General features: G+C 54.7%; 2 protein-coding genes across 2 annotated transcripts; one reads left to right on the top strand and one right to left on the bottom strand.

Moving 5' to 3' along the window:
* Nucleotides 1-952: 952 nt before the first annotated feature.
* Nucleotides 953-12,706, top strand: BESB_043470 (putative SWI2/SNF2 Brahma-like; the record flags this gene model as incomplete). Its single annotated transcript, XM_029362798.1, has 18 exons — nucleotides 953-1,587; nucleotides 1,932-2,001; nucleotides 2,541-3,101; nucleotides 3,235-3,407; nucleotides 4,067-4,162; nucleotides 4,525-4,698; nucleotides 5,346-5,644; nucleotides 6,099-6,271; nucleotides 6,875-6,997; nucleotides 7,208-7,398; nucleotides 7,862-8,122; nucleotides 8,419-8,635; nucleotides 9,078-9,160; nucleotides 9,589-9,654; nucleotides 9,762-9,890; nucleotides 10,271-10,352; nucleotides 10,906-11,028; nucleotides 11,348-12,706. 18 exons carry the CDS (start codon nucleotides 953-955, stop codon nucleotides 12,704-12,706), a joined length of 4,815 nt encoding a protein of 1,604 aa, XP_029220164.1.
* Nucleotides 12,707-15,153: 2,447 nt separating this feature from the next.
* Nucleotides 15,154-22,465, bottom strand: BESB_043460 (putative cell-cycle-control protein (translation regulation); the record flags this gene model as incomplete). Its single annotated transcript, XM_029362797.1, has 14 exons — nucleotides 15,154-15,282; nucleotides 15,575-15,712; nucleotides 15,945-16,111; nucleotides 16,263-16,329; nucleotides 16,580-16,738; nucleotides 17,255-17,383; nucleotides 17,723-17,793; nucleotides 18,078-18,144; nucleotides 18,246-18,365; nucleotides 18,681-18,842; nucleotides 19,222-19,390; nucleotides 19,942-20,117; nucleotides 20,626-20,786; nucleotides 21,037-22,465. The coding sequence occupies 14 exons, from the start codon at nucleotides 22,463-22,465 to the stop codon at nucleotides 15,154-15,156; spliced, it is 3,144 nt and encodes a 1,047-aa protein (XP_029220163.1).
* Nucleotides 22,466-22,990: the final 525 nt, after the last annotated feature.

Raw genomic sequence — 22,990 nt, 5'->3', positions numbered from 1 at the left:
CAAAAAAAGAATCGAGAGGCGGGGTGGAAAAAACACGCAGTGCCCGTCTGGCTCGCCTTCTTTTCATGCTCCACCTATTTTCTATAAATATAGCGAGCCGACGAGAGGCGACTCCGCCGTTTTTCTTTACGTCTGGTGCTTTTCGGCGGCAGGCATGTCAGCACTGTCTTCGCAGCTGCCTTTCCGCCGTGCTCTCTACGTGAATGGCACGTTTCCTCGCCTTTCACCGTTTGTCTCAGCCCTGTCATCAAGGGAGGCATCGGGTTCTCTACTTCGGAGTTTTCTCTCCGAGGACACGACACATCGAAGACAATTGCATGCTGTAGTGCCTTTGAGAAAGCTGTACCCTAGGGCTGTGCTTGCTGTAACGCTTTCCTGTTTGTTGTGCCTTCGCAGAGCATCTAAGTATGTCACCGTACCACGATCGTGAAAAAGTGCATGATTGTCTCTCTCCCTTTGCGTCCCATGTCTCCAACTACGATACTTACCGGAAAATAATCTAAGTCCCTGCAGCACAGTCGCCAAGCCAAAGAGCGCGGACGAGCCGACCAATTCTCCTCGCTTCGTATTTCTTTCTGGCTCGGGGCTCAGCCTGACTTTTTTCGACCCGTCTGAATCTCTTGGTCCTCGTTTTATGTCTTGTTTCCGCTCTCTCCGCAGCGTGGTCTGCGTTTTCTCTCTCGTTGGCTCTTCAAATTCCTCTTCAGCTCCGTTTCTCTGGACCAGATTTTGTTGTCTACTCAGCCTCCCCCTCTCCCTCCCTCTTTCTGTCTGCCGCTTTCTCTATCTCTGAGACTCTTGTGGATCGGTCTCGGCGCGACAGCCTCCCTTTTCGCGTGGATAGGTGGATGTTTCCGTGCGGAACTCGCCGGCAGCGTGTGTCTGACTCATCTTTTCGTCGCTCTTCTTGACGCCCGCCACCGCCCAGCCGCGCCTCCTTGGCTCGCTTGCCATGGATGACGACGGCGCAGGTCCGATGGCACCCGAGCCGACGCCGCCTCAGCTCGACGCGCCGGGACCGGTAGCGGACTCGCACTCCGTGCGCGACTTTCTGCAGGCGCAGCGTGCCTTCTTCGCGCACACTCACACTCATGCGGAGCCTCCTGCCGACCTCTCCGCCGCCAGAGGCCTCGGCTGCGCGCCGTCGGCTGCGCGGCGCCGCCCCCCCGTCGCGCGGCCGCTCCACCTTCCGCCGGCTGGCGCGTCAGCCGTGCCAGCCCCAGGCAAGGAGAATGCCTTGACGGTCTCAGGCCTGGAGGACTCCTTCCAGCGCGTGTTTGAGCAGGCCGCGCCGTCGGCGGCGCCTGGCGTGGAGGATGCTGAGGCCGAAGCGCTGTCCTCTGCGGAGATCCGCGAGCAGTTGCGGCTCCAGCTGGTCGCCGCGCGCTACGTGCAACAGGGCGCCGTGCCGCCCGCTGAGATTCTGCTGAGAATCCACCGAGCGCTTCCGGAGAAAGAGAAACGGAGATGGGTCGCCGACCAAGACGGCGCCGTCAAGCCGGTCCTAGCGCAACTTCGGCAGAAAATTCGTGAAGGAAGTCGCCAGGAGGCCTTTGCTCAGCTCGAAGAGCGACAGAGGCTTCTCGAGTACGCACGCTCCGCCACACACACAGGGGAGGGAGCGCCTTTCTGAATCGGCAAACTTGCTCTCTGACGGAAACTGCTTTTTACACTGCTGCACACAGATCTCTACGTGTAGCGTGTTTCTGGATTTGCTGCAACTACGTCCCGAAAGGTTCTTTCCTTCTGAAGGGATGCGGTGAAGTCGCGCAGGACACTGAGAAGCTTTTCTTTTTTTTGAGCTTCTCCGTGTGACGATGACACGAGAGAATCAGCCATTCAGAGAGGGAGTCTCATCACAGAGCGCATGAAGGGAGTAAAGTGCGGAAAAACCTCGAATTTTTCTTTCGTTGTCCGTTTCCTGCCTGCAGTGGACTGCTGGATGGCAAACAGCGGGATCTCTACGAGCAGTTTTGCTACATGCCGGAGTCTGTGAGGATGGTGAGGCCCTTATTCATCTCTTTCCAAGCGGCTCCCTCCGTCACATTACCCCACCCTCGATTCTTGCCTCTTGGTGCGCTTCAGTCTCTTCTTTGGATTCGATTTTTTGAGCCACCGTCCTTTTAGCGATTGTTCGGCAAAATATTCTTTGCTTCCTACCTCTGTCGATGTCTCTGTCCCTTGACGCCTTCCTCTCGTTTTCTCCCTCTTGGATTGAAGCCTTTCCGTCCAGCTGCTTCTCCGCTTATCTGTTCTTTCCTCTCTCGCGTCGTTGTCTGCAGTCTACTTTCCTCTCCGTTCGCGACGGCACCCGCCACTTTGCTTTCCCAACTTGTACTTCGTTGCGTTACGCGCTGGGAGTTTTTGTCTTATTCACTCTCTCGGCACCCTAGAAGGCGCCTTCAATTCCGTCCCGACTCAGGGACTCTCTCTCTTCTTTTCTGCTGTTTTCTGGCGGTCTCGCGCCGAGTGCCTCGTCCAGCGCTCCCACCTCTCAATGCGTAACTCCTGTCAGCGGCTGTGCTCTGCCTTGCCTTCAGCAAGCGGCACTGGAGCGTCGTCTTCACTCGCTGGCGCGTTACCAGGAGCGCCTCCGCGAGGCGGTGCTTGCCGAAGGCCGTCAGTCTCTCCTTCCGCCGGGCGGGTCGCTCCTCCTGCGACCGCAGGTGCCGCGCTCCTTGCACGAACGCGCCTTCCTCTGTCTCTGCGCCTGCGCGTCCTGCTGTCGCCGCCAGCACCCCGCCGCCTCGCGGCTGGTGAACGCGACGGCGGAGGCCGCGCATAGTCCAGCTGGCGCGGCAGCGCAGAAGCAGAAGGCCACAGAGTCCGCGACGCTCCCGCCGAGCCGCGAGCGGGCGACCTGCGGCTGCTGCGGCTGCTGCTGCTACGGCTTCTGCGGCGCGACGGGGGCGTTCGCGCCCGCGGAGAAGAAGAAAGGCAAGCGCGACGAGGAGGAGGGTCGACGCGGAAAACTCGCGACGCGATCCGCCGTCGCCTGGCCTGCCGCATCGGGCTGTGGGCTCTTCGAGGCCCTCGGCGACGGCGGCGAGAGCGCGCTGAGCCGCGGCCCCGCCGGCCAGCTGCAAAAACTCGCAATCAAGGTAATGCTCTCGTGTTTGACCTTTTTTCGTAGCTTCCGTTCACACGTATGCAGACGCAGAGAAGCTTGAGCCGCAGCCCCTGTGGCAACCAGCGTGCAGTCGCACAAGACACGTCTTTGTTTTAATTCTTTAGGCTCGGAATCGCGCGCTGTCGGCAGTCCAGCAAGTCTACGCCGCAGTCCACGCGCGGCCCTGCCCAGCGCTTCAGCCGCCGCTGCGTCAACAGCAGCAGAAACGAAAGCTCTGGCATCGAGCGGCCGCGCAGGTTCGCTCCGCGGAGCTCCGCGAAGAATGGAGAGAAAAACGGTGAGGCGACTTCAGGCAACTCTGCATTTGGATCGAAGCATTCGGCAGCGCGCAAGGCAGTCGACAGAGGTCGCTGCGCGTGCACTCGTAACTGCCATCTCAAGTGCCTGCCCATCCATATACACATAGAGACATGCACAGACACATGTATACATATATATATATATATATATATATATATATATATATATATATATACAGATGTATGTGTCTATGCACACACAATTCTATATATGCGTGTGTTTGTGTCTGCGCGTTTACTTGCGACTCAACTACTCGCGACCTAGTCGGTGTCGCTTTGCTTTTCGATGTGTGCTCAACATCGCTGGAAGCAGCGGCAGGGCCAAGGACCTCTGGTCACCTTTCCACCGGCGAACGCCTCCTCTCCTTCGGCCACTCTTCCCGCCTGCCTCTTTGAGGAGCCCCCCCCCCCCCCCCCCCCCCCCCCCCCCCCCCCCATCCGAATTTTTTCCTCTTCATGTTTCCAGTCCACGCTTTTTTTCTTCCCAGCTTTCTTTCTTTCCCGTCTGTTGTGAGAGAAGTTCCCTATCCCACCGATGACGCGCAGACGCGCGGGCGCTTCTTCATTTTTGTCGATCCGCGTGTGTATCCGTCATGTCTTCGTGTGAGGATTTCTTTTTTTGTCTGGGCTTCTGCAGAGCGCTGGGGAAGCGCGTGGTCAACGCCACGGCTGCTCAGGTCGCGGCGATCAGACAGAAGCAGCAGCAGCTGCGCGAGAAGGCACAGAAGGAAAGGTGAGGTTGAGATTTGATATCCACGTTTGCTTCTCTTTCGTCGCCCTTGTTCGGCGTGAAACCCGTCTTCGCCGCGTCATCTACTCGCCCAGCTGTATACATCGACACATGAATGGAGTGGAGGCATCACATATATATATATATATATACATACACGTTCGACAGAATAAGTCCGGATATATATATGCATGCGCGTGGCTGTAGATAGGTTCACACTGATGGAGCCTCTGGATTGGCAGTTTTCTCTCTGCTGCATTGTTTCTCTCTCTGTTTGCCGTGGGAGCTGCAGCGGCCCTCTTCGTGTGGCGTTTGCGCGTTTTCAGCCCCGCGCGAGATTTGTTTTTTCGCTTTTGTCATTTTAGAATGCGGCTGTTGAAAGAGAACGACATGGCGAGTTACATGAAGTTGGTGGAAGACACAAAAAACGCGCGCCTCCGCGAACTTCTCTCGGCGACCGATGCCTTCTTGGCAGACCTCTCTGTCAAGGTTCGCGCGCAACAACTCGCGACGAAGGATCTCACGAAGGAGCATCAACTGTAAGTCGCACAAGATCAAATACTCTCGACAGATCGCAAAACACATCACCTAGCTCCAACCGCAACATTTCTGTTCATATATACATTCATATTTTTGTATTTGTATATGAGCGCACCTTCATGTGCATGCATGGGAAGCGCCCCTCCGTGTCGCGGTCCGAGCGCGACGCCTTGTGAAAGAAAATGTTCGAAACCTCAAGCGCAGAATGAGAGGCGCGGAAGTCCGCCAAGACGGCGATTTCTCGATATCGTTCTTCGTATCCGTCAATATCTACGCGTCCATATCTCCATACTTCAATATACCCATATCTCGCTTGGTCTCCGTCTCCATTTGTATCCGTAGCTATATCAGTATCTATACATATCTATCTATCTGTCTATCTGTTTATATCCCTATCGTCATTTATGTCTATATCTTGTTCAACCTTGAATCTCATCTCTGCTTTCATGTCTGCCGAGGGACTGCCTCGGCGGCGGTGGCCGGAGTGCAGGAAGACAGAAGCCAATGGAGAGGCGAGCAGAAGGCAGACAGGGTGTGTTTTCTATTCGGTCTCTTCTTCTCCTGTGGTTTTCGGTGCCCTTTTTTCGCGGATCCTCCGTTTCTGCACGTCCTGCTGCGCCGGCCTCGCGCACTCGCGTGCCTGCAGGAGCGAAGATCGGCGGAAGATGACCGATAGCTTGGAAGAGGAAGGCGAGGCTGCCGCGGAGAAAAAGGGCGAAGGTCGCGCGGAGGCAGAGAAGCCCGAGCAGACAGAAAAGCAGAAGACCGAGCAAGGCGCGGGCTCATGGGCGCTGGGGCAGGATCAGTACTACGCGATGTCGCACCAGGTGCGAGAAGAAGTCAAACAGCCGTCGATTCTTATCGGTGGAGACCTCATGCCCTACCAAATGGCGGGACTCTCGTGGATGCTGTCCCTCTACAACAACGACCTGCACGGAATCCTCGGTGAGCAGACAAGATGGATATTGCGCGCTGTTTTCCGTAGCAGGAGAAACGCACGGGGGCAGCGTCCGAGGTCCGCACAAGAGCCAATTCACACGAATAGGTCGAGTGAATACTAACATAAGGGCAGTGAAGATGATAGCCCAAATATATGGAATAAGTCGAACACCTATTTATCTCTATTTACTCATGTGTATGGATAGGTATGGCTATGACTATGTCTCTGTGTCTGTCTGTATCTGTCTCTATCTGTATCTGTATCGATCTGTATCTCGATCTATCTGTCTACGTCTGAATGTCTCCGCGCCCATCTCGTCTTTGCTCAGAGTGTCTCTCTGCATTTGTCTCTCCTCTCTGGGCTGTGACGCTTCGCCGCGCCTCTGCGTTGACCTCTCTCGAGTTCGGCCTGTCGGCTGGCATTTGCGTACCATTTTTGTGTCTCTTTTTCTGTTTTCAGCGGACGAAATGGGACTCGGCAAGACGATTCAAACGATTGCTTTGCTCGCATATTTGAAGGAATTCAAGAACAATCCCGGACCTCACCTGATCATCGTGCCGCTCTCCACCCTGCCCAACTGGACGGACGAATTCCGTCACTGGTGTCCCTCTCTGAAAATCATCGCACTGAAAGTGAGACTCGCGCCGCAGGCCAGCTCGAATCCGCACATATATAGATGCATAAAAGCACAAATATATATATATATATATCATACCTATGTACATATATGCATATATCTGCGTAGGTTTACAAATTTATATATATATATATATATACGTATTCGGGTATATATTTACAAAAAATATATTTGTTCATACTCAGATTTGTACAAATATCTATATCTATATATCTATATATATATATATATGTCTATATCATTAACTATATCTATAGCTATATCTATATCTATCTATCTATCTATCTATCTATCTATCTATCTATCTATCTATCTTTGTATCTAACTATCTATCTATCTATATCTATCTATATCTATATCTATCTATATCTATGTATATCTATCTATATCTATCTATATCTATCTATATCTATCTATATCTATCTATATCTATCTATATCTATCTATATCTATATCTATATCTATCTCTATCTATCTCTATCTATCTCTATCTATACCTATCTTTCTATATCTATCTAGCTATCTATATGCGTGTGAAGGTGACGAAACGCCTGTACGGTAATGCACCTGCCGCCGAGAGGATTATCCGCTTTTTTAGGGGGGTCGGCTGGAGCGGCGCGAGCTGCAGCGGGAACTGCGGCGGGGCGACTTCAACGTCTGCATTACGACGTTTGACCTTGCGATGCGCGAGCGCCACGGACTCTCCTATCCTAACTGGCGGGTGAGACGCGAATTGCTGAAAGGAATGAGACGGAAGCCCTAAAAAAAACGCTCTTCAGAGAGACCGGACTTGCGTGTGTGTCTTCTCTGCGATGCGCGACGTCGAATCGAGGCGAGGGAATGTTTTTTTTCTTTTGCGAATCCGAAATTTTTGGCGCGCCTCGCCGAGGATGCACCGGCGCCTAGAACAGTCTGGATGTTTTTTTTTCAGCATCTCGTTGTGGACGAAGGTCACCGGATGAAAAACAGCAAGTCAAAGTTTCACATCTGCGTCTCCGAGTTCCGCGCGACGCATCGCCTGCTGCTCACGGGCACGCCGCTGCAAAACAATTTGGCAGAACTGTGGTCGCTTCTGAACTTTCTTCTTCCAAAAATCTTCTCGTGCGCCAGCGACTTCGAGAAGTAAGCGAGCCTTGTCGGTGCCTGTGTCGCGGCTGCGAGGAGCAGCTGAAGAATTTCATCTCGGTTTCCTGTTTTCACATTCGACTGCATACCTCACAGCGGAGGCGGACACCAGTCTCCAGACCTAGGAGGGATTTGCAAACGGTCCAGGGTTTGATCTGTGCGCGAGCGAATGCTCAAAAGGCCGCCGTCCGACCTCCTCGTCAGGATAAGCGTATATAGGAGGGGTTGAGGCTATCTACCACATAGTTCAGACCGGAGCTTCTTGGCCAAGCATCCGTCTTTGTTTGAAACACACTGCCCTTCTAGCCGTTAGCATGCCCTCAAAGTACGAAGCCATGTGATCTGTACAGTGTAACGGCACACCATATGGCGTCTTTCTGTGGGGCCGTCGTGTGTGAACGCGTTTGTATTCGTGGATGCGCGAGAGCTGTTCTGCAAGCGTGCGCATCTTTCTTTTCAGGTGGTTCAGTCAGCCGTTTGAAGGCAAAGGCATGGCCGTGGAGAGTCACGACGCGGAGAGCGCCGGCAGCGCGTTTCTGAACGAGGAGGAGCGGCTTCTCATCATCAACCGGCTGCATGCAGTTCTGCGGCCTTTCCTGCTTCGAAGAGTGAAGAAAGACGTTCTCAAAGACATGCCGGAGCGAAAGGAATACCTCGTTCGAATCTCCCTTTCTGCGTGGCAAAAGGCCGTCTACAAGCAAATCCAAGAAAAGGGACTCAGGTAAAGAAAACACATTTTTTCTGCATGCAGCCTCTGTGCATGCACGCAATGCACACAAGACGCTCTCCGTGCATGCGGGATTCGCACACATACGATATATTCATCTATTTCTGCGTATATTTACACACATGTATTGGTAGACCGATAGATAGATATATAAACATAGACATCTACACATATATATGAATAAGTAAATATACATGTATATATATATATATATATATATATATATATGCATATATATCTTTGTATCTAGCGAGTTTGTGTGTTTGTTTTGTGTTTTGTGTTTGTTCCAGGACTGTGGATCACGTTGGCAATGTGACGAAGCGCGGCTTCCAGAATACACTCATGCAGCTGCGAAAGATCGCGAACCATCCTTACCTCTTCGTGGACGAGTATCTTTTGAACGAAGACTTGATTCGCGTCGCCGGCAAATTCGAGTGCCTCGACCGCATGCTCCCCAAGCTCCTCCACTTCAAACACAAAGTACTGATCTTCTCTCAGATGACGCAGGTGAGAAAAAGGATTTTTCTTCGCTGCGGGCGCGTGCTGTCACTCAAATGTGAGCGGGCTGTTCACCGCCCTGCCTTCTTGAGTCGGTACTTTATCAACCTCTCATCTTGCCAAAGATGAAGTCCACATAGGCCCTTCAGCGGTTCCTCCGCTTGGCAGACACGTTTGTCGTTTTACTGCGTGTAATGCATGAAACAGCGTACCTGCTCTGCTGTGCCGCGTTCTGCGGGCGCTCCTTCTCGCCTCCAGTCTCTTCATGCGCCCGCTGATGTGTCCCGTCTTCACTTAGAAGAGACGCAATTTTATCCGCGCATTTGCAGAGTTAGAGCTACGTCGCGGCTGCCTCTTGCCTGGAGACGGCAGCGCCACACAGGCGCGTTTTTCCTCTGATTTGTTCCTATTTTCTCCGATTCTCGAGAATTTGTTTTGCACGGGTGCGCAGGTCCTCGATCTGATGGCGGAGTACATGCACCTTCGGGGCTACAAATACGCGCGCCTCGACGGCAGCGTCGGCCTCCATGAGCGGTAGGAGTAGCATGGAGATGACCAAAGGAACAGAGAGACTGGGTGTGTTTCTAGTTTGACTGTCTATGTCCGTCACATCTCTATCGCTGTCTGTCTCCCTCCGCTGACTTCCCTGTGTGTGTTCATCCATACAAATAATTAAACATACGAAAATATGTGAAAATTTTTACATATGCAAGTATATTCATGTACTGGCATGTCTGATTGTATCCACTCTGTGAATCGTGGCGTTGTTTGCTGGCGTAGCTCGCAAGGTAGCGCTGTGAAGAAAGACTAACTTCCAAGGCTGCGTTTTTTCGGCGCCCCTTGGTCGAGATGCGCGCTTTTCGTTTGGTCTCCATTCTTACTTCAGGCGTCTTCTCGCCGTTTGGCTTTTGCGTGACGCGTGCACGGATGAGTTTCGGCCTCCCTTTTGCGCTTTTCCTCAGGAAGGAGCGCATGGCTGAGTTCAACAACGCCGAAGTCGAGACGATGATCTTCATGCTTTCGACGAGGTGAGCGGCTGACGGCGACCGCGCGCGCGTGTTTCCCGGCTGTCTTTGCGTTCTTCGTGCTTTTTTCACTGCGGGGCTAAACCATTTTTTCTGTGTGTTGCTTGTAGGGCTGGGGGGCTCGGTCTGAACCTGCAGGCTGCGGACACGGTCATCCTCTTTGACAGCGATTTCAATCCGCACCAGGATCTGCAGGCCATGTGCCGCGCGCATCGTCTGGGACAGACGAAACAAGTCAAGTAAGGAGAAAGATTTTAAAATATGCGGAGAAACCGCAGAGAGAGGAGGCTTCAGCAGCGCAAGAGGGCACGTGCCACGAGGCAAGCGGGGACTGCAGCGGACGCGAGAGAGACTGAGAGGTGGAAGGCGCCAAACAACGCGATGTCTGTGATTCTTGTGATGTGGTAATAAGAACGCCTGGTCTGGCTGTGTGGTTTTCTTAATCCCTGGAGGCGGAATACTTTTGTCGCATTAGCATGAAAGACCTGTCGGGTTTAGACTGCAGGACTCGAGAGACGAGAAGGAGGGGTCGGCGGGGTAGGAAACGCGAGCTTCTGCGATGGAAAACAAGAGATAAAGGGGTGATGTCGCAGAGCGCGACTTTCTTTTCTGTGTGCAGAGTGTTTCGTCTCGTGACCATCAGCGGGGTTGAGGAGATCATCCTCGAGAAGGCGAACCGAAAGCTGTCGATTGATCAAATGGTGAGTTTGCGTGAGAGTTTGCGCAAGTCCCTAGCCTGGCTGCCGCCTCGCGCTTGCTTCTCCTGCTGGGTCGTTAAGTGGCTCCGCCGACTCCACAGGCTCGAGTCGTTGTCAGCGGACTTCCGCTGGGGTTAGGGTTAGAGTTGAGTCCTGAGGCCGGCGCGCCGGCTCCCTGCGCGCGCTGCGTCTCTGCATCTTGCGCATTTGGTAGCGTTCAACATCTAGTTAGAGAGGTAGTCGCAGCAGTACGGAAGTCTATGATGCTGCATGCAGCATCTGCTTCTTTCGTCTTCTTGTGTATCGTAATTCGCAGAGATTCACGCGGAAGGGTCGATGCGCGCAGAGAGACGGGTCCCGCGCCGTTGTGCGTATCATCTAGGGTTGGGGGGATGCCGTTTGCTTCGTCTGTCGCGCGAACGATATCAGAGAGAGACGATCTCTTTTCGAGTGCTCGCGAATGTCCGCCCAAGAGACAGCGCTCGCTTTGCTCATCTTCTCGTCGTGCTTCGTCGCCGAAGCGTCTTGTTGTTGCGCCTTTTTGAATTTTTTTTAGGTCATTCAAGCGGGCATGTTTGATAACAAGTCGAGCGCGGAGCTGCGAGAAGAGAAGCTTAGACTTCTGCTGCTCCTGCGGAAGGGCGCCACGGGCGACACCACAGCGACGACGCCACTTCAGGTAGCGAATCTCGACATTCTTTTGTACCCGCGCGTGCATGTTTTTGCGACTCTTTGTGTGCAGGCAGGTCGGCTTGGGAATGCAAACCCTTCGATGCAGGCATCCCAGTCGCCTCTTGCCTCTGTCAGGCTCGATTTTTTGAATGCGTTTCCCGAGTTCTTCGTTCTCATGCTCGTATAACAACAACATGCACATACGCATATATGCAAATATATATATATATACATATGCCTACATATCTGTCTCAATATTTCTGTGTATGTGTGTGAGTCAACACGTCTATTATCTGCATCTGTGCGTTTTTTTCTCGCATGTGAAGCTGAATCGCATTTTGGCGCGGACGGAGGAGGAGCAACGCTGGTTCGACGAGTACGACTGCGGACTGTTTAAGAAGAAGCTCGAAGAGATGCGCCTGGAGAGCGACCAGGACCTCGAAAGCGCGGCTGCGGCTGCGGAGGCCGCGGGCGCCGCGCTGGCTGCCGCAGTGGAGGAGGCAGCGAGCGGCGGGGGACGGGAGGACGATGAGAAGGAGAAAGATGACGAGAAGCCACTTGTCCCGCGCCGCGCGGACTCGTTTTCCTCGGCCTCCGGCGCCGAGGAGGACGACGAAGAGGCTGAGGAGGCGGAGGGAGACGGCGAGGCGGCGGAGGGAGACGGCGAGGCGGCGGAGGGAGACGGCGCGGGCGACAAGCCCGCCGACACGCCCGCGGCAGATCTCGCGGCGCCGCGCGAGGAGAGGGACGAAGCGGCCAGCGCGCGAGGCGCGGACGGGGCCGTGGTCTCTGAGGCGAAGGAAGACGAAGAGAAGAAGGAAGCGAAGCGCGAGGCGGTTTCGGAGTTCCTCGAGGCGACGGGGCGGCTGATTGCCGCCGCGGAACTCCCCGCGTGGATTGTGGAGGACGAAGAGGAGGAAGTCGCGAACGCCAAGTCCGAGGAGGAAGACGACGACGACAGCGCGCTCGGCGGCCGGCGCAAGCGGCGCCAGCGCGGCTGCATGAGTCGCGTGCGGTACTGCGACGCGCTTTCGGACGCCAAATACGTGAAATTAATTGAGAAATTCGAAAACGGCGAGCTCTGGGAAGAAGGGCTCGAAGAGGCCTTCGTCCGCGAGATCGAACGCCAAGAACAGCGCCGCAGAAAACGCGAAATGAACAAATCCGCAGACCCACCCTCGGGCCCCTCGGGCGCGCCGCTCTCCCCGGCGGCGGGAGGCGGGGAGACCTCTGCGCGCGCCGGGCGCCGCGGCCGCAAGCGGCGCCTGCGCGACGACGACGACGCGTTCCTGTCGCAGGGCGCCGAAGACCCCGGCGGTGGCAGCAAACGCCACACGCCAGCCGTCTCAGCCTCGGGCGCCTCGCCCGCGCTCGCCGGCGCCGCGCCGCGGCCGCGCGGGCGCCCGCGCAAACAGCCTCCGGTCGGGCCCGACGGGCCCCTCGGGCCCGTCGGCCCTGCTGCGGCGGCGGGGCTCGGGCGCGGTCGGCGCCGGCGCGCGGCCGGCGCAGAACGCGAGTCCGACGAGCGCGAGGAGGGCGACGACGAGAGGGTGGAGCCCAGGGCGACGGCGGAAGGCGGCGGCGTGCGGGCGTCTGTGGTGCGGAGCCGCGCAGGCCGCAGCGCGGCGCCAGCGAGCGCGGGCGAAGAGGAGGAGGAGAACGAAGACGAAGAGACGGAAAAATGAAGAGGCGGGCGACTCGCGCCGAGCGCCCGCGCAGAAAAATGCCCGCGGAGGCGTTGCGGCGGGGGGAGACGCGGCCGAACGCCAGGGCGTGTGTGGTGAAAAGAGAAGAAGCCGCGTGCTGAAAAGACCCGCGACGCTGACTGAACGGGTCGCGAGGAGAGCAAAAAGAAGTATGGAGCAAAGCACGCAAAGATGACCGCGGAGACGTAGGAGCGAAAAGAATCCTGAGAGGAGCTTCAGCGCGACACACGACGGAGCTTGAACCCGCAGAGGCCCAGCAGAGTCGCGCAGATAAGAATGAGGGCAATACAGAAGCACCCGAGATCCCCACAAAAAGGCAAAGAAATCGAGGGAGGGCCTCACGGTGCGACTCGGAATGCCATACAGGACTAGACGCGGCGCATGTGCATGTGGATGCATGCGCAACTTTCCATGCGTCGTGGAGTCTTTCCTCTAAAGAGGCCAGTGCATTTGCGGACGTGGCTGGAGCCTTTCCTTCGCCGCCGAGTTTGGGTTTATTTTTCTTCTCGTTTTCGTCTCCGCTTCCCCTTGGCCCCCCAAGTTGTATCAGGTGTTTTTTCTACGTATCTACTCGCCCTAGTGTCTTTCTTAAAACTCCCTTGTTTTTTGCGTCCCCTTTTTCCCTTTCGCCTTCTGCGCGGCGCGCTGAACATGTCTCGCGACACCGTTTTTTCGTATTTACCATCCGCGTCGTTCTCTCTCGACCACTGTGCGTGACGCCCGCGGTCAGAGTCTCCTCTCCTTTGAATTTTGTTTCGTTTTCTCCGCGCGACCCAGCAAGAAGGGGCGTTTCAGCCTCTCGCTCCCTCCTTCGCTGGGGGGCCTCTCGCGTTTCCTTTTTTTCTCTCTCTCTCCGTGGTCGGGCGTCGCCGGCTCTGCGCGGAGAATTTTTCATTGGCTTTGGCGTGAACGTTTGTTTCTGCGTTTTTTTCTTTTTATGCAACTGAATCACGAAACACATTCCCGTGTAGAGTGTCTCGAGCGTGCGGGAGCTGTCTTGCCTCTTTAAATCTCCTCATGGTAACTCGCCGCGCCTGCGTCGTATAAACACCTCAGCGTCTCGATCGCTGGGAATCTGCTCGCTGAAGCCGGCACGCCCATCTCTTCTTGTTTTCCACGAGGAACCCACCGTTTTCCTCAGTATCGGGATTAGAGAAATATGTCGATGTGCACGTAGAATAATTAGTCTTCTTAATTTCTCCTCTACTACTATATTTGCAGGTACGAATATAGGTGTCTACGCACTCATGAAGTTGCAAGTGAGCAGCCCGGCGCCGATGCATCGGGCCGCGCGTTAAGCGACGAAAAGAGACGGAAAGGGGCTCCCGCCCTCCACATGCAAGGCTCCTAAAACTCTGTATAAACAGGAACAGAACTATGTATGCTATGTATGCACTCCCTCTTCATTCTAGAATAGATAAAAGTATATATGTCTATATATGTTTTGTACATTTGTTTACCGTGTTTGTGACTAGTGCCGATCGTCGAAGCAGTCCGAGGTGTCTGGTCTCGCCAGACCTTCTCTAGCTCTGAGGGGAAGCAGAAACTTTTTCTCGCAATCTCGCTGAGCGACTGCGCTGGCGATCCACACAAACTCGAGCTGAGTGTGCGTCTCTGCCTTTGCCTTGGGCTGGGGAGAGAAACAATCACTCGCTGAAGCTGTACACTAATACCCTTTTCACCCGTTCGGCGCAAGAAACCCCCTCCCCTCCCCCCCAATGCCTTTTTCGCACACGATAGCGCATGCTGCGCGGCCCTGAATCCAGGCTTGACTGTAGCTTCACGCAGAGGTTCTCGAGCCAGGCAAATCGAGCTGCTCACTTCAGCTTTTTGCGAAACTGTCTAGAGAACCATCGCTGGGCACGGGGACCGCACATCAGCTCGCTAGTCTGCTGGCGATATGCGACACCGAGGGAAGAGTCGCGAAATGTAGAGCTGAGGAGATGTGCGAGACGTTAAATAAGATATTTATCGAACGGAAAAAGCGAATTTTCAATGCACACACAGCTTTCGCGACCAGCCTCCACAGACCCCGGAAGGCGCAAACCCTCGGGCGAAGCCGAGAAAAGGAGAGAAAACGAAAAGCAAGAACGCAGAGACGCAACAACACACACGCGGACCGCCGGGCGGGGACAAACCCGAAAAAGCGGAAGACAGCTCCGCGAAAGAGAGAAGGTCAAGGAAGGCAGTGAAGTGAGAAACGCACGCTGCACAGGCAACGCAGCCGCCATCTGAGGAGGTGAAGACGCACATCGAGAAGAAAGAAAAGACGACGAAGGCACGTGCGCGCCTTCCGCTGGTGCTTCGCGTCCTTTTCCGCCTCTTTTTCTCCTTTTTTTTCGCCCTTTCCTCACGTCTTTTGCGCATGTGCCTTCTCCTGCTGACTCGTCGCTCGCGGCTGGCGGGGCGCCCCGCCGCGCCTTTCTCTAGTCGCTGTCGGAGCTGTCGGAAGAAGAATCTGAGGAATCTGAAGACGACGAAGAGCTCGAGGACGAGCTGCTCGAACTCGAAGAGGAGGCGCTGCTGGAGCTGTCGTCTCTCTGCGCAGCCGCAAGCTGAATAAGGAAAAAACGAAAAAAAAGACAGAAAAAACCCGAGGTCTCGATGAAGACGCACGCCCTATACGAAACGCTCGAGCTGCACAGCACCGAAGACGTTCTACAGACGACGCATCGCAGAAACCGGCTGCTGCGCCCCTCCCGTGCCCCCTCGAGCCCCTTTCCTCCCCGCGGCTCGTGTCGTCGACAATTTTTGTTCTTGTCTCTCTCTTCCAAGTCCTGCGCTGGCCATACACCGCCGGCATTTTTTTTTCTCTGCAATTTCCTCTCCTCTCTCCGCGGATCTTACCGCTTGCTCCTGCTGCGCGCGCTGCTGGAGCTCGGCGAGGAGCTGTCGGTGCTTGTCGGTGAGGCCGCCGAGACCAATAGCCGTGAAGAAGTTGATGCAGAATCGCAGGTGGCGCGGATTGTCTGTCGGGAAGAGGCCCTGAGAGCAAACGCCAGGCAACAAGACACGCGTCGCTGCGGACACCTGCCCCTACAGAGCCGCGGAGTCAAAAACGGCGAAAAACGCGATGCAGGAGAGCGTGAGAAACAACAAACTAGCCAGATGCGCAGTCTGTACGAATAGACCGATCGGACTCTTAAAATCCGAAACGAGGAATGAACCCCGCCGGACCGCGCAAGAGAGAGAAAGAGAGACGCTTGTCTTGACCCACCGCCACGTGAGGCTGAAGATCTTCGCTGTGGATTCTCTCGTTGAGCGTGCGGAGGCCGAGGTGCTCAGACATCTCCTGGAAAAGAATTTTTATGAAAATACGACCCGATGAGGTCGTGGTCTCCTCCGTCAGCTTGAAAACCTCCATCACCGTCCACGGGATTGCGTCTAAAAAAAAGAAAAACGCATGTCGGCAGACAGAGATGCGCAGTGGAGCGAAAAGAACGGAGAGGTGACGAGCGGGGTGCGAAGCAAAGGCTGCAGGAGAGAAGAAGAATTTCATTTGTCGTCTTTCGGTTTCCGAAAAAGAGACACCTACCGGTGTACAGCAGGTGCGCAAAGAACTTTGCTGTGTTCCGCAGCTTCGTCGTCTCAAGACGGTGCACCTGAAAAAACACACAGGGAGGGAGAAAAAAAAATGCCAAGCAAGACGGCGAGGCCTGGCCTGCTGCCTCACCTCATCCATGCAGAGATTCGAAATCGACCCAGAGTCTCGAAAAAAAAGTTTAAAAGACCTTTTTTTTGTCCGCCGCCTGCGCGACACGATCACCCCCGCGTCCTCTGGCGACGGTCAGTGACGTCTAGCTGAAAGAAGAGAAATCGCGAGGAAAATCTGGCGATCTTCGAACCGCCTACCGTATGATACTGTCTGCGGAAGGCCTCCTGAAGGCACTCGGAGTACTGCGGATTGAGTCTCGCGAGGCGCTCAGCCTGAAGTGCGAAGAAGCGCTGGAAAGTCCTCTCCATGGCGCAGCAGTCGATCAACATGATGACGACTTCCATGACCAGATCTTCCTGAAAAAAACGATATTATCACATTATGAGTAGCTATCGTCAACACAACGCAGCAGCCGAGCACGCGGGCCGCCACCACTATGTAGGAGTAATTCGAGAATCAACGCAGTCTCCCATTTCTTAGCGCCCTGAGTGAGCTCTTTTGGTGCAATACGCAGAACGCCGTGAGATAACTTTAATCGATTGATATAAACGACACTGACCGCAGAGGCAAGACAGCCGATTCGAGAATGAGGCAACAAGAAAAACGCTCAGAGATACCCGCTTCGTATGAATGAATAAGGCACATTTCCACGCACAGACAGCACGGCACTCCATCCATGTAGATGCGGACATGCACGCAGAGACGTCAAAGAATACATACACACGAGTATCTATTTGAGAGACGGGGAGACAGACAGGCTGGAAAAAGCCACGAGAGGTGAAAAACGAGAGGGAATAGAACGCGAGCGGGGCAAGGCGGAGTCCCGCATGTGTTTCTGCCGAGGCGTCGATGGAGTAGTTCGCGAGACGTACTCGGATGTTCATCTTGAGAATTTTGTGGACGCATTCTTCGAAATTCAGAGAGGACATAATGCAGAGGTAGATCGTCTTCCTCATGTGAATAATCTCCGCGTCGGTCATGTCCACGATCTTCACCGTCGTCTGCGCGCAACGAGCAGAGAGAAAAAAGAGAAAGTTTCCCAAAGCGAACCTCAACGTGCCGAGACTCCGACAGCACATCGAGAGGAAAAGACCTTCGCCGGTATCACCCGACAACCCGCCAGAGGCAAATCTCAAGACATTATCATTCTTAGAGAGGACTCCACTTATAAGATTGAACTCTAGAGCCTAAGCAGATCTCAGAACAGAGACAAGAGAGAGACACTCGAAGGACTGCCAGTCCCCCGGAGATCCGCAGGGTGAACCGCGGAGGTTTTATGGAATAACGGGAAAAAAGGCGACCGCGGCGCGCCGCCTCGCGCGTCCCTTGCGTCAGGTCACCTTTTCTTCGGCGTCCTCTTCTTCTTCATCGCTTTCCTCCGCCTCGCTGTCGCTGCTTGAGGCCTGCGAGTCTGCAGAAAGACGCCGAAAACAGGCAGACATCAACACGTCTGAGGCCGCAGAGGAAAGAAGCGAATGCATGCAGGGAAGCGAAAAACGCCACAGAAACAAGTAGACAGAGAAAGGGCGAACGAATTTCCGAAGGCAGGCGTAAGAAATGCCAAAAAGCCGTCGCGGGATCGGGATCAGAAAACACCACGGGGCTCACCAACAGGCACTCAGAAAGCCTGGGAGGATGGAACAAAATAACGAAGACAAAAAAACGGAAAAATGCCACACAAGAGACGAGGCTTACCGCTGCTGGCTTCTCCAAGAATTTCCTTCGAGAGCCGGGCCCACTTGCGTTCGTCTTCTGCGTATTCCTGAAAAGAATAGAAAAAACAAAAATTCTCTCTGAATCCCGGCGAATGCCTACGCTGACGCTTATCGCGCCCGAGTGTAGAAGGGTTCCATTTTCGCTTACCGCAGGTTCCTGAGCGTGAAAGACGTTGAGCATTTCCTCGCCCTTAAGGTCCTCCGCCAGCAAATCGATCTCGTGCGTGATTTTGTCGTCTTCGTCCACGAGATCCAGCTCGGTAGGCACCTGCGCAGAGAAGAGCAGAAGACCGAAACGAAGCTAACGTCAACGGCCGCTCTACGCGAATCCCGAAGGCCCCCCAACGCGCAAGAAAAGAAACGCTTCCTATACGTGCAGCAGGCGAGCACACGTGAAACTGCTTTCGCGTCTTCGGCCTAGAATCCTTCGGAGCTTCCTCCACACGAGCTGCATGCGCAAAATATGGGAACGAGTGCACCGGGAAAAAGAAATCCTCACAAATGAACAGATATACACATATAAATATACATATATATAGGGACAGAGATGCATGTCGGCGTGTGTGGCGACAGGAGGACGTACGCCAGGATTGTCTTTGAAATTCTGTCGCCTGAGATCCCAGAGCTTCTCAATCGTGTACTGCGTTTTCTTATCAGTCATGCCCTCCTGCAGAATGCCGCGAAGGCGCTCAAAAATGGCGTCGAAACCGCGACGAGAGACGTCCGCGAGCACTTGACCAACTTGCTGAGAATCAAAACGCATGACGCGACATTTCGGCGTTTTCAGTTCAATGCAGTGGCGCACTCCAATCACCCGCGCGCCCAGGTCTGCGCGCGGCGTGTGTGCCTGTCTATCCCGAGAAAAAAGCAAAAAACGGGAGAAAAGGAGACAAAAAATACGGAGTGTAACTCTGCACAGCAGGCAGGCTCGAACCCAGAACGGCTCAACGGACGCCGCCCATCTGCGAGCGGGAGCGCCCAGTCCGACCGCACAGAACGCCGAGAAGGTACTTTCGAGCATGCAAATAGATGACAATCCAGAAAAGTCGGAAAAAATGCGCGAAAAAGCCTGCAGGACGCCTGCAGGAGTTGTCACTTTATCTGCATAAACGCACGACTCCTACCGTGAGGAACCCGACGCAGACTTCAACCGAGTCGTTTGTCGGCTCATCGAGCAGCAGCGCGCAGAGCTGCAAGGCGACTAGCTCGTGCGCGACGCGCTGGTTCACGAGATGCGCAAGGAACTGAACGCAGGCGAGGCAGACAATCTTGTCGTTGCGCCGATACGCGCGCCTGAAGGAAGACGGAAAAAACACGACGCAGACCGACACCAGACCCAGTAGATGAAAACAGACGCGGCCGAGAGACAGGCACAACGTCGCCACAAACGATGTCGAGCAAGAAAAGGAAGGAAAGGCGAAAGAGACACACCCGCCCCAACGTCATCAGAAATGCAAAGGTACATCGAGTGCCTCCAAGTGTCGACACGAATTTACGAGAAAATCTGAAGATGTGTTTGAGTTGGAAGAGAAATCGCTGCCGCGGCTACCTTCCGCAATCGAGCCATGAAGATTCACCCCCTCCACGCAGATGGATTCAAACACACACAGATTTGGATACAGTAGTAGACACAGATATGGATAGATAGTTAGAAAAAAAACTGGTATATATGCACACACACATATTGATCCCAGCTAGACTTAAATTTATGAATTTGGATTTCCACACAGGCAGATAAAGATAAAGATGAGAGGTAAATAGACAGATACATGCAGGTGCGTGTGCGAGATCAAAGGCATGCGCCGGTCTTCGCGCTTGAGAACCGCGTCACTTGCATCACTTGCCTGAACTGCAAGATGACGCGCTTGAGGATAAGCTCTCCCACTTCGGGCAGTTTGGAGTTCAGAATGCAAATCAGCGCCGCGTAGACATTCGTGAAGCCTGGGGAGGCCATCTGCGCGCGAATGATGGATCGCGCCAGCAGCCCGCGACCCCTGACCAAGTTCTCGCGGAACAACTCCTACAAAAAATTGCAAAAAACACTCACTTGCACCTCGCCGAGCTTCCTTGGATAACGAAGATACACGCAGAGACACACACATATACCTATACCTATACCTATTCCTATATATATATATATGTATATTGATTGAGAGAGCGGGTGACAGTAACAGAGTTAAAGCGCGCAGCTTGATCAGAGACCTCAGAAGACACGCACCGCCGAACACCGAAGACACACACGCAGATAGAGATAGATAGAAGGCAAGATAGGTAGAGACAGATAGAGATACCCAGAGATAGATAGAGATAGATATACATAGATATAGATAGATACAGATATCTATAGATATACATAGAAATAGATATAGAGATATAGATAGATACGGATAGATAGATATGGAGAGACAGATATAGCGATATACAAATAAAAACAAATATACAGATGTATATACGTGACTCGGCAAAAATATAGAGGACTGCGTGTCCAGTGAGGATCGTCTGATGGCGACCGGGCGTTTGGGCGTTACCTGGACGAGGTTGTGGATGTTGGCGACGTTGACTTTGTTAATGAGACCGTTGATCGACTTGCGCAGCGCCTCCCACGCCTGGCGCTGATATGGAGCTGATGTCTTGTCAGTTACCTGCTGCTGCAGCCGCGCGAGCTTGAACGGCGGCACGTAGACGCCTCCTGCAGAAAATCCGCGAAAAAAACGAAAGTGTCCTGACAAACATGCGAGACGAGGGACGCACGGCTGACCCACAGAGCAAAGGCAACGAAAACAGCGACGAAAACGATGGAGAAGAAGCAGACGCGAGGAAGGCGTCCGAGGCCCCGCGTTTCGTCCTCCTCTTTCGCACGTTTTTGTCGGTGACAGGGTCAATTTAATGGGTTTTTTAGGTAGTTTATGAGTAGAGGGTCATTACTATTCTTTTCTCACCAGCGCGGCCCAGAGTCTCCGCCGAGACCCTCGAGACCTTCTTCTTCAGGTACTCCTCCATGTCGCGGTCGACCGGGGGGGCGTCGCTTCGCGCGAGGTCGCGATCAAGATCCGGATTCCTGAACTCTTCCGCTTCTCCTCTTTGGCTCAGCGCTTGATCGTCTCTCCGCTCGCTCTTGATCCGCGAAAAGGCGGCCGCATTTCCTTCGCCGCCGTCGCGGCCTCGCCTGTCGCGGTCGCGGTCACGGCGCGCGCCGCTGTCGCGCTCAGTCTCTCGGCTGCTGCTCGCTTCGCGCTTCACCCGCCAGGAGGCGGAAGAGCCATGTCCGCGTCTCTCTCTCTCCTCGATCGCCGCCGACAGCGCACTCCGCGCAAGCTTGTTGGTCACGCGATTCTCGCTGCGCCGCTTCAGTCTCTCGCGCTCGTCCTCGTCTGAAGACGACGCCTGCTTCTTCTTGTTTCTCTCCTTCTCCTGCAAAGCCGCATCCACGGCAGCCCTCATCGCCGCACCGTCGCGCCGCGCCCGCCGACGCCCCGCGTCCTCGCGTCGGGATCCGTGGCGGCTGCTGTCGTCTCTTTCTCTCTCTTCGCCGTCTCCGAGGCGCCAGTCTCGGCCGCCGCGTTCGCTGCTCTCTCTTTTTCCGCCGCTTTGCCTGACACGCTCGCCGTCATCTCGTTCGTCCCTGTCGCGCCTCCGGTCGCCGCCTCTTCCGTCGTCACGCTCTATGGAGCTGCGCCGCGATCGCCTCCGATCGTCTCGCTTTCCGCGACCTCTCTCTCTCTCTCGCGATCCCCCGCGTCTGTCAAACGAGCCGCGGCAGTCGCGTTCCTTTCTCCTCTCTCTCTCTCTCCCCTCGTCTCTTCTGTTTCCGTTTCTGGCGTCGTCGGCGTCTCTGCGGTTGTCTTTGTCTCTGCGTTTCGCGTTTTCGCGCCTTCTGAGATCGGCTCCCGAGTCGCTGTCAGGAAGCTCACCTTCTTCTCTCTCGCGGGCGCCTCTGTTGCGCCGCCGATCGACCGCGTCGCGGCTTTCTTCTCTCTCACTGCGTTCAGGCGCGGGGCGTCTCTCGTCTCCGGCGACGGAGCCGCGTCTGCCGCGCGCCTCCCTGGTGTCCCGCCGATCCTCGCTCTCGGCATGTTTATCTTCTGCGTCTCTTCTTCTCTTTTTTTTCTCTCTCTCCTCTTTCCGGTAAGGCGAGTCGCGAAGGTCCCGCCTCTCAGTCTCTTGTTCTCTCGAGGGCCGCTCCCGACTCGAGTCGCCGCGAGCGCGCTCCTTCACCACGCGCTCGTGCCACCGAGGACTCTCCTCTCTCTCTCTCTCGTTCCGCCGCACCACCGCGTCCTTCTCCTCCGCGGCTGTCATGGTCAAAGACGTTCCTTTCAGGTAGAAAAAATTCTCTGCCTCGAAGCCGTCTCCTGCGTCCTCACGCATTACCGTCGAGTCGAGCCTGACTTCGCCTCGCTCACGTCCTCTCTCTCTCACTTAGTCTCTCTCTTTCTTCCTCTCTTTCTCCCCTCTCTAACTGCGTCGCGCTGGATAGTCTCCGCCGCAGTCAGAAGCGAGAAGGAGCAGAGACAGCGCGCGGAGAAGATGCCACGCCAAGCAAAGAGTAGGGACAAGAAGATACAGACGAGAAGCCGAGGCTGAAGTTGCTGCTAAACGGAGGCAAAGAGGCAAACGGAGGTGAGGACGACGCGAGAGGTGACCGCGAACGGACCGAAAGCAGCTGACTGGAAAAGAAGAGAGACCGACCGCGAGCGAGGGAAAGCCGCGGCAACAGAAACGTAGGAGACTAGGCGATCAGATAAAGAGAGGACTCCGCACAGGGCGAGCCGCGTGGAGAGGAAAAGCTCGGAAAGCGGAACGAAGTCAAAAGTTGTGGAAACTATAAAAAGAGAAAAGGCACTGGAAACGACGACACTAAACACCCGGCAGATAGACGGACCCCCGCGGAAG

The sequence above is a fragment of the Besnoitia besnoiti genome, chromosome III (assembly GCF_002563875.1).
Source record: "Besnoitia besnoiti strain Bb-Ger1 chromosome III, whole genome shotgun sequence".
Taxonomy (NCBI): domain Eukaryota; phylum Apicomplexa; class Conoidasida; order Eucoccidiorida; family Sarcocystidae; genus Besnoitia; species Besnoitia besnoiti.
The sequence above is the reverse complement of the archived record's forward strand: the minus strand, read 5'-3'. Positions and strand labels throughout refer to the sequence as shown.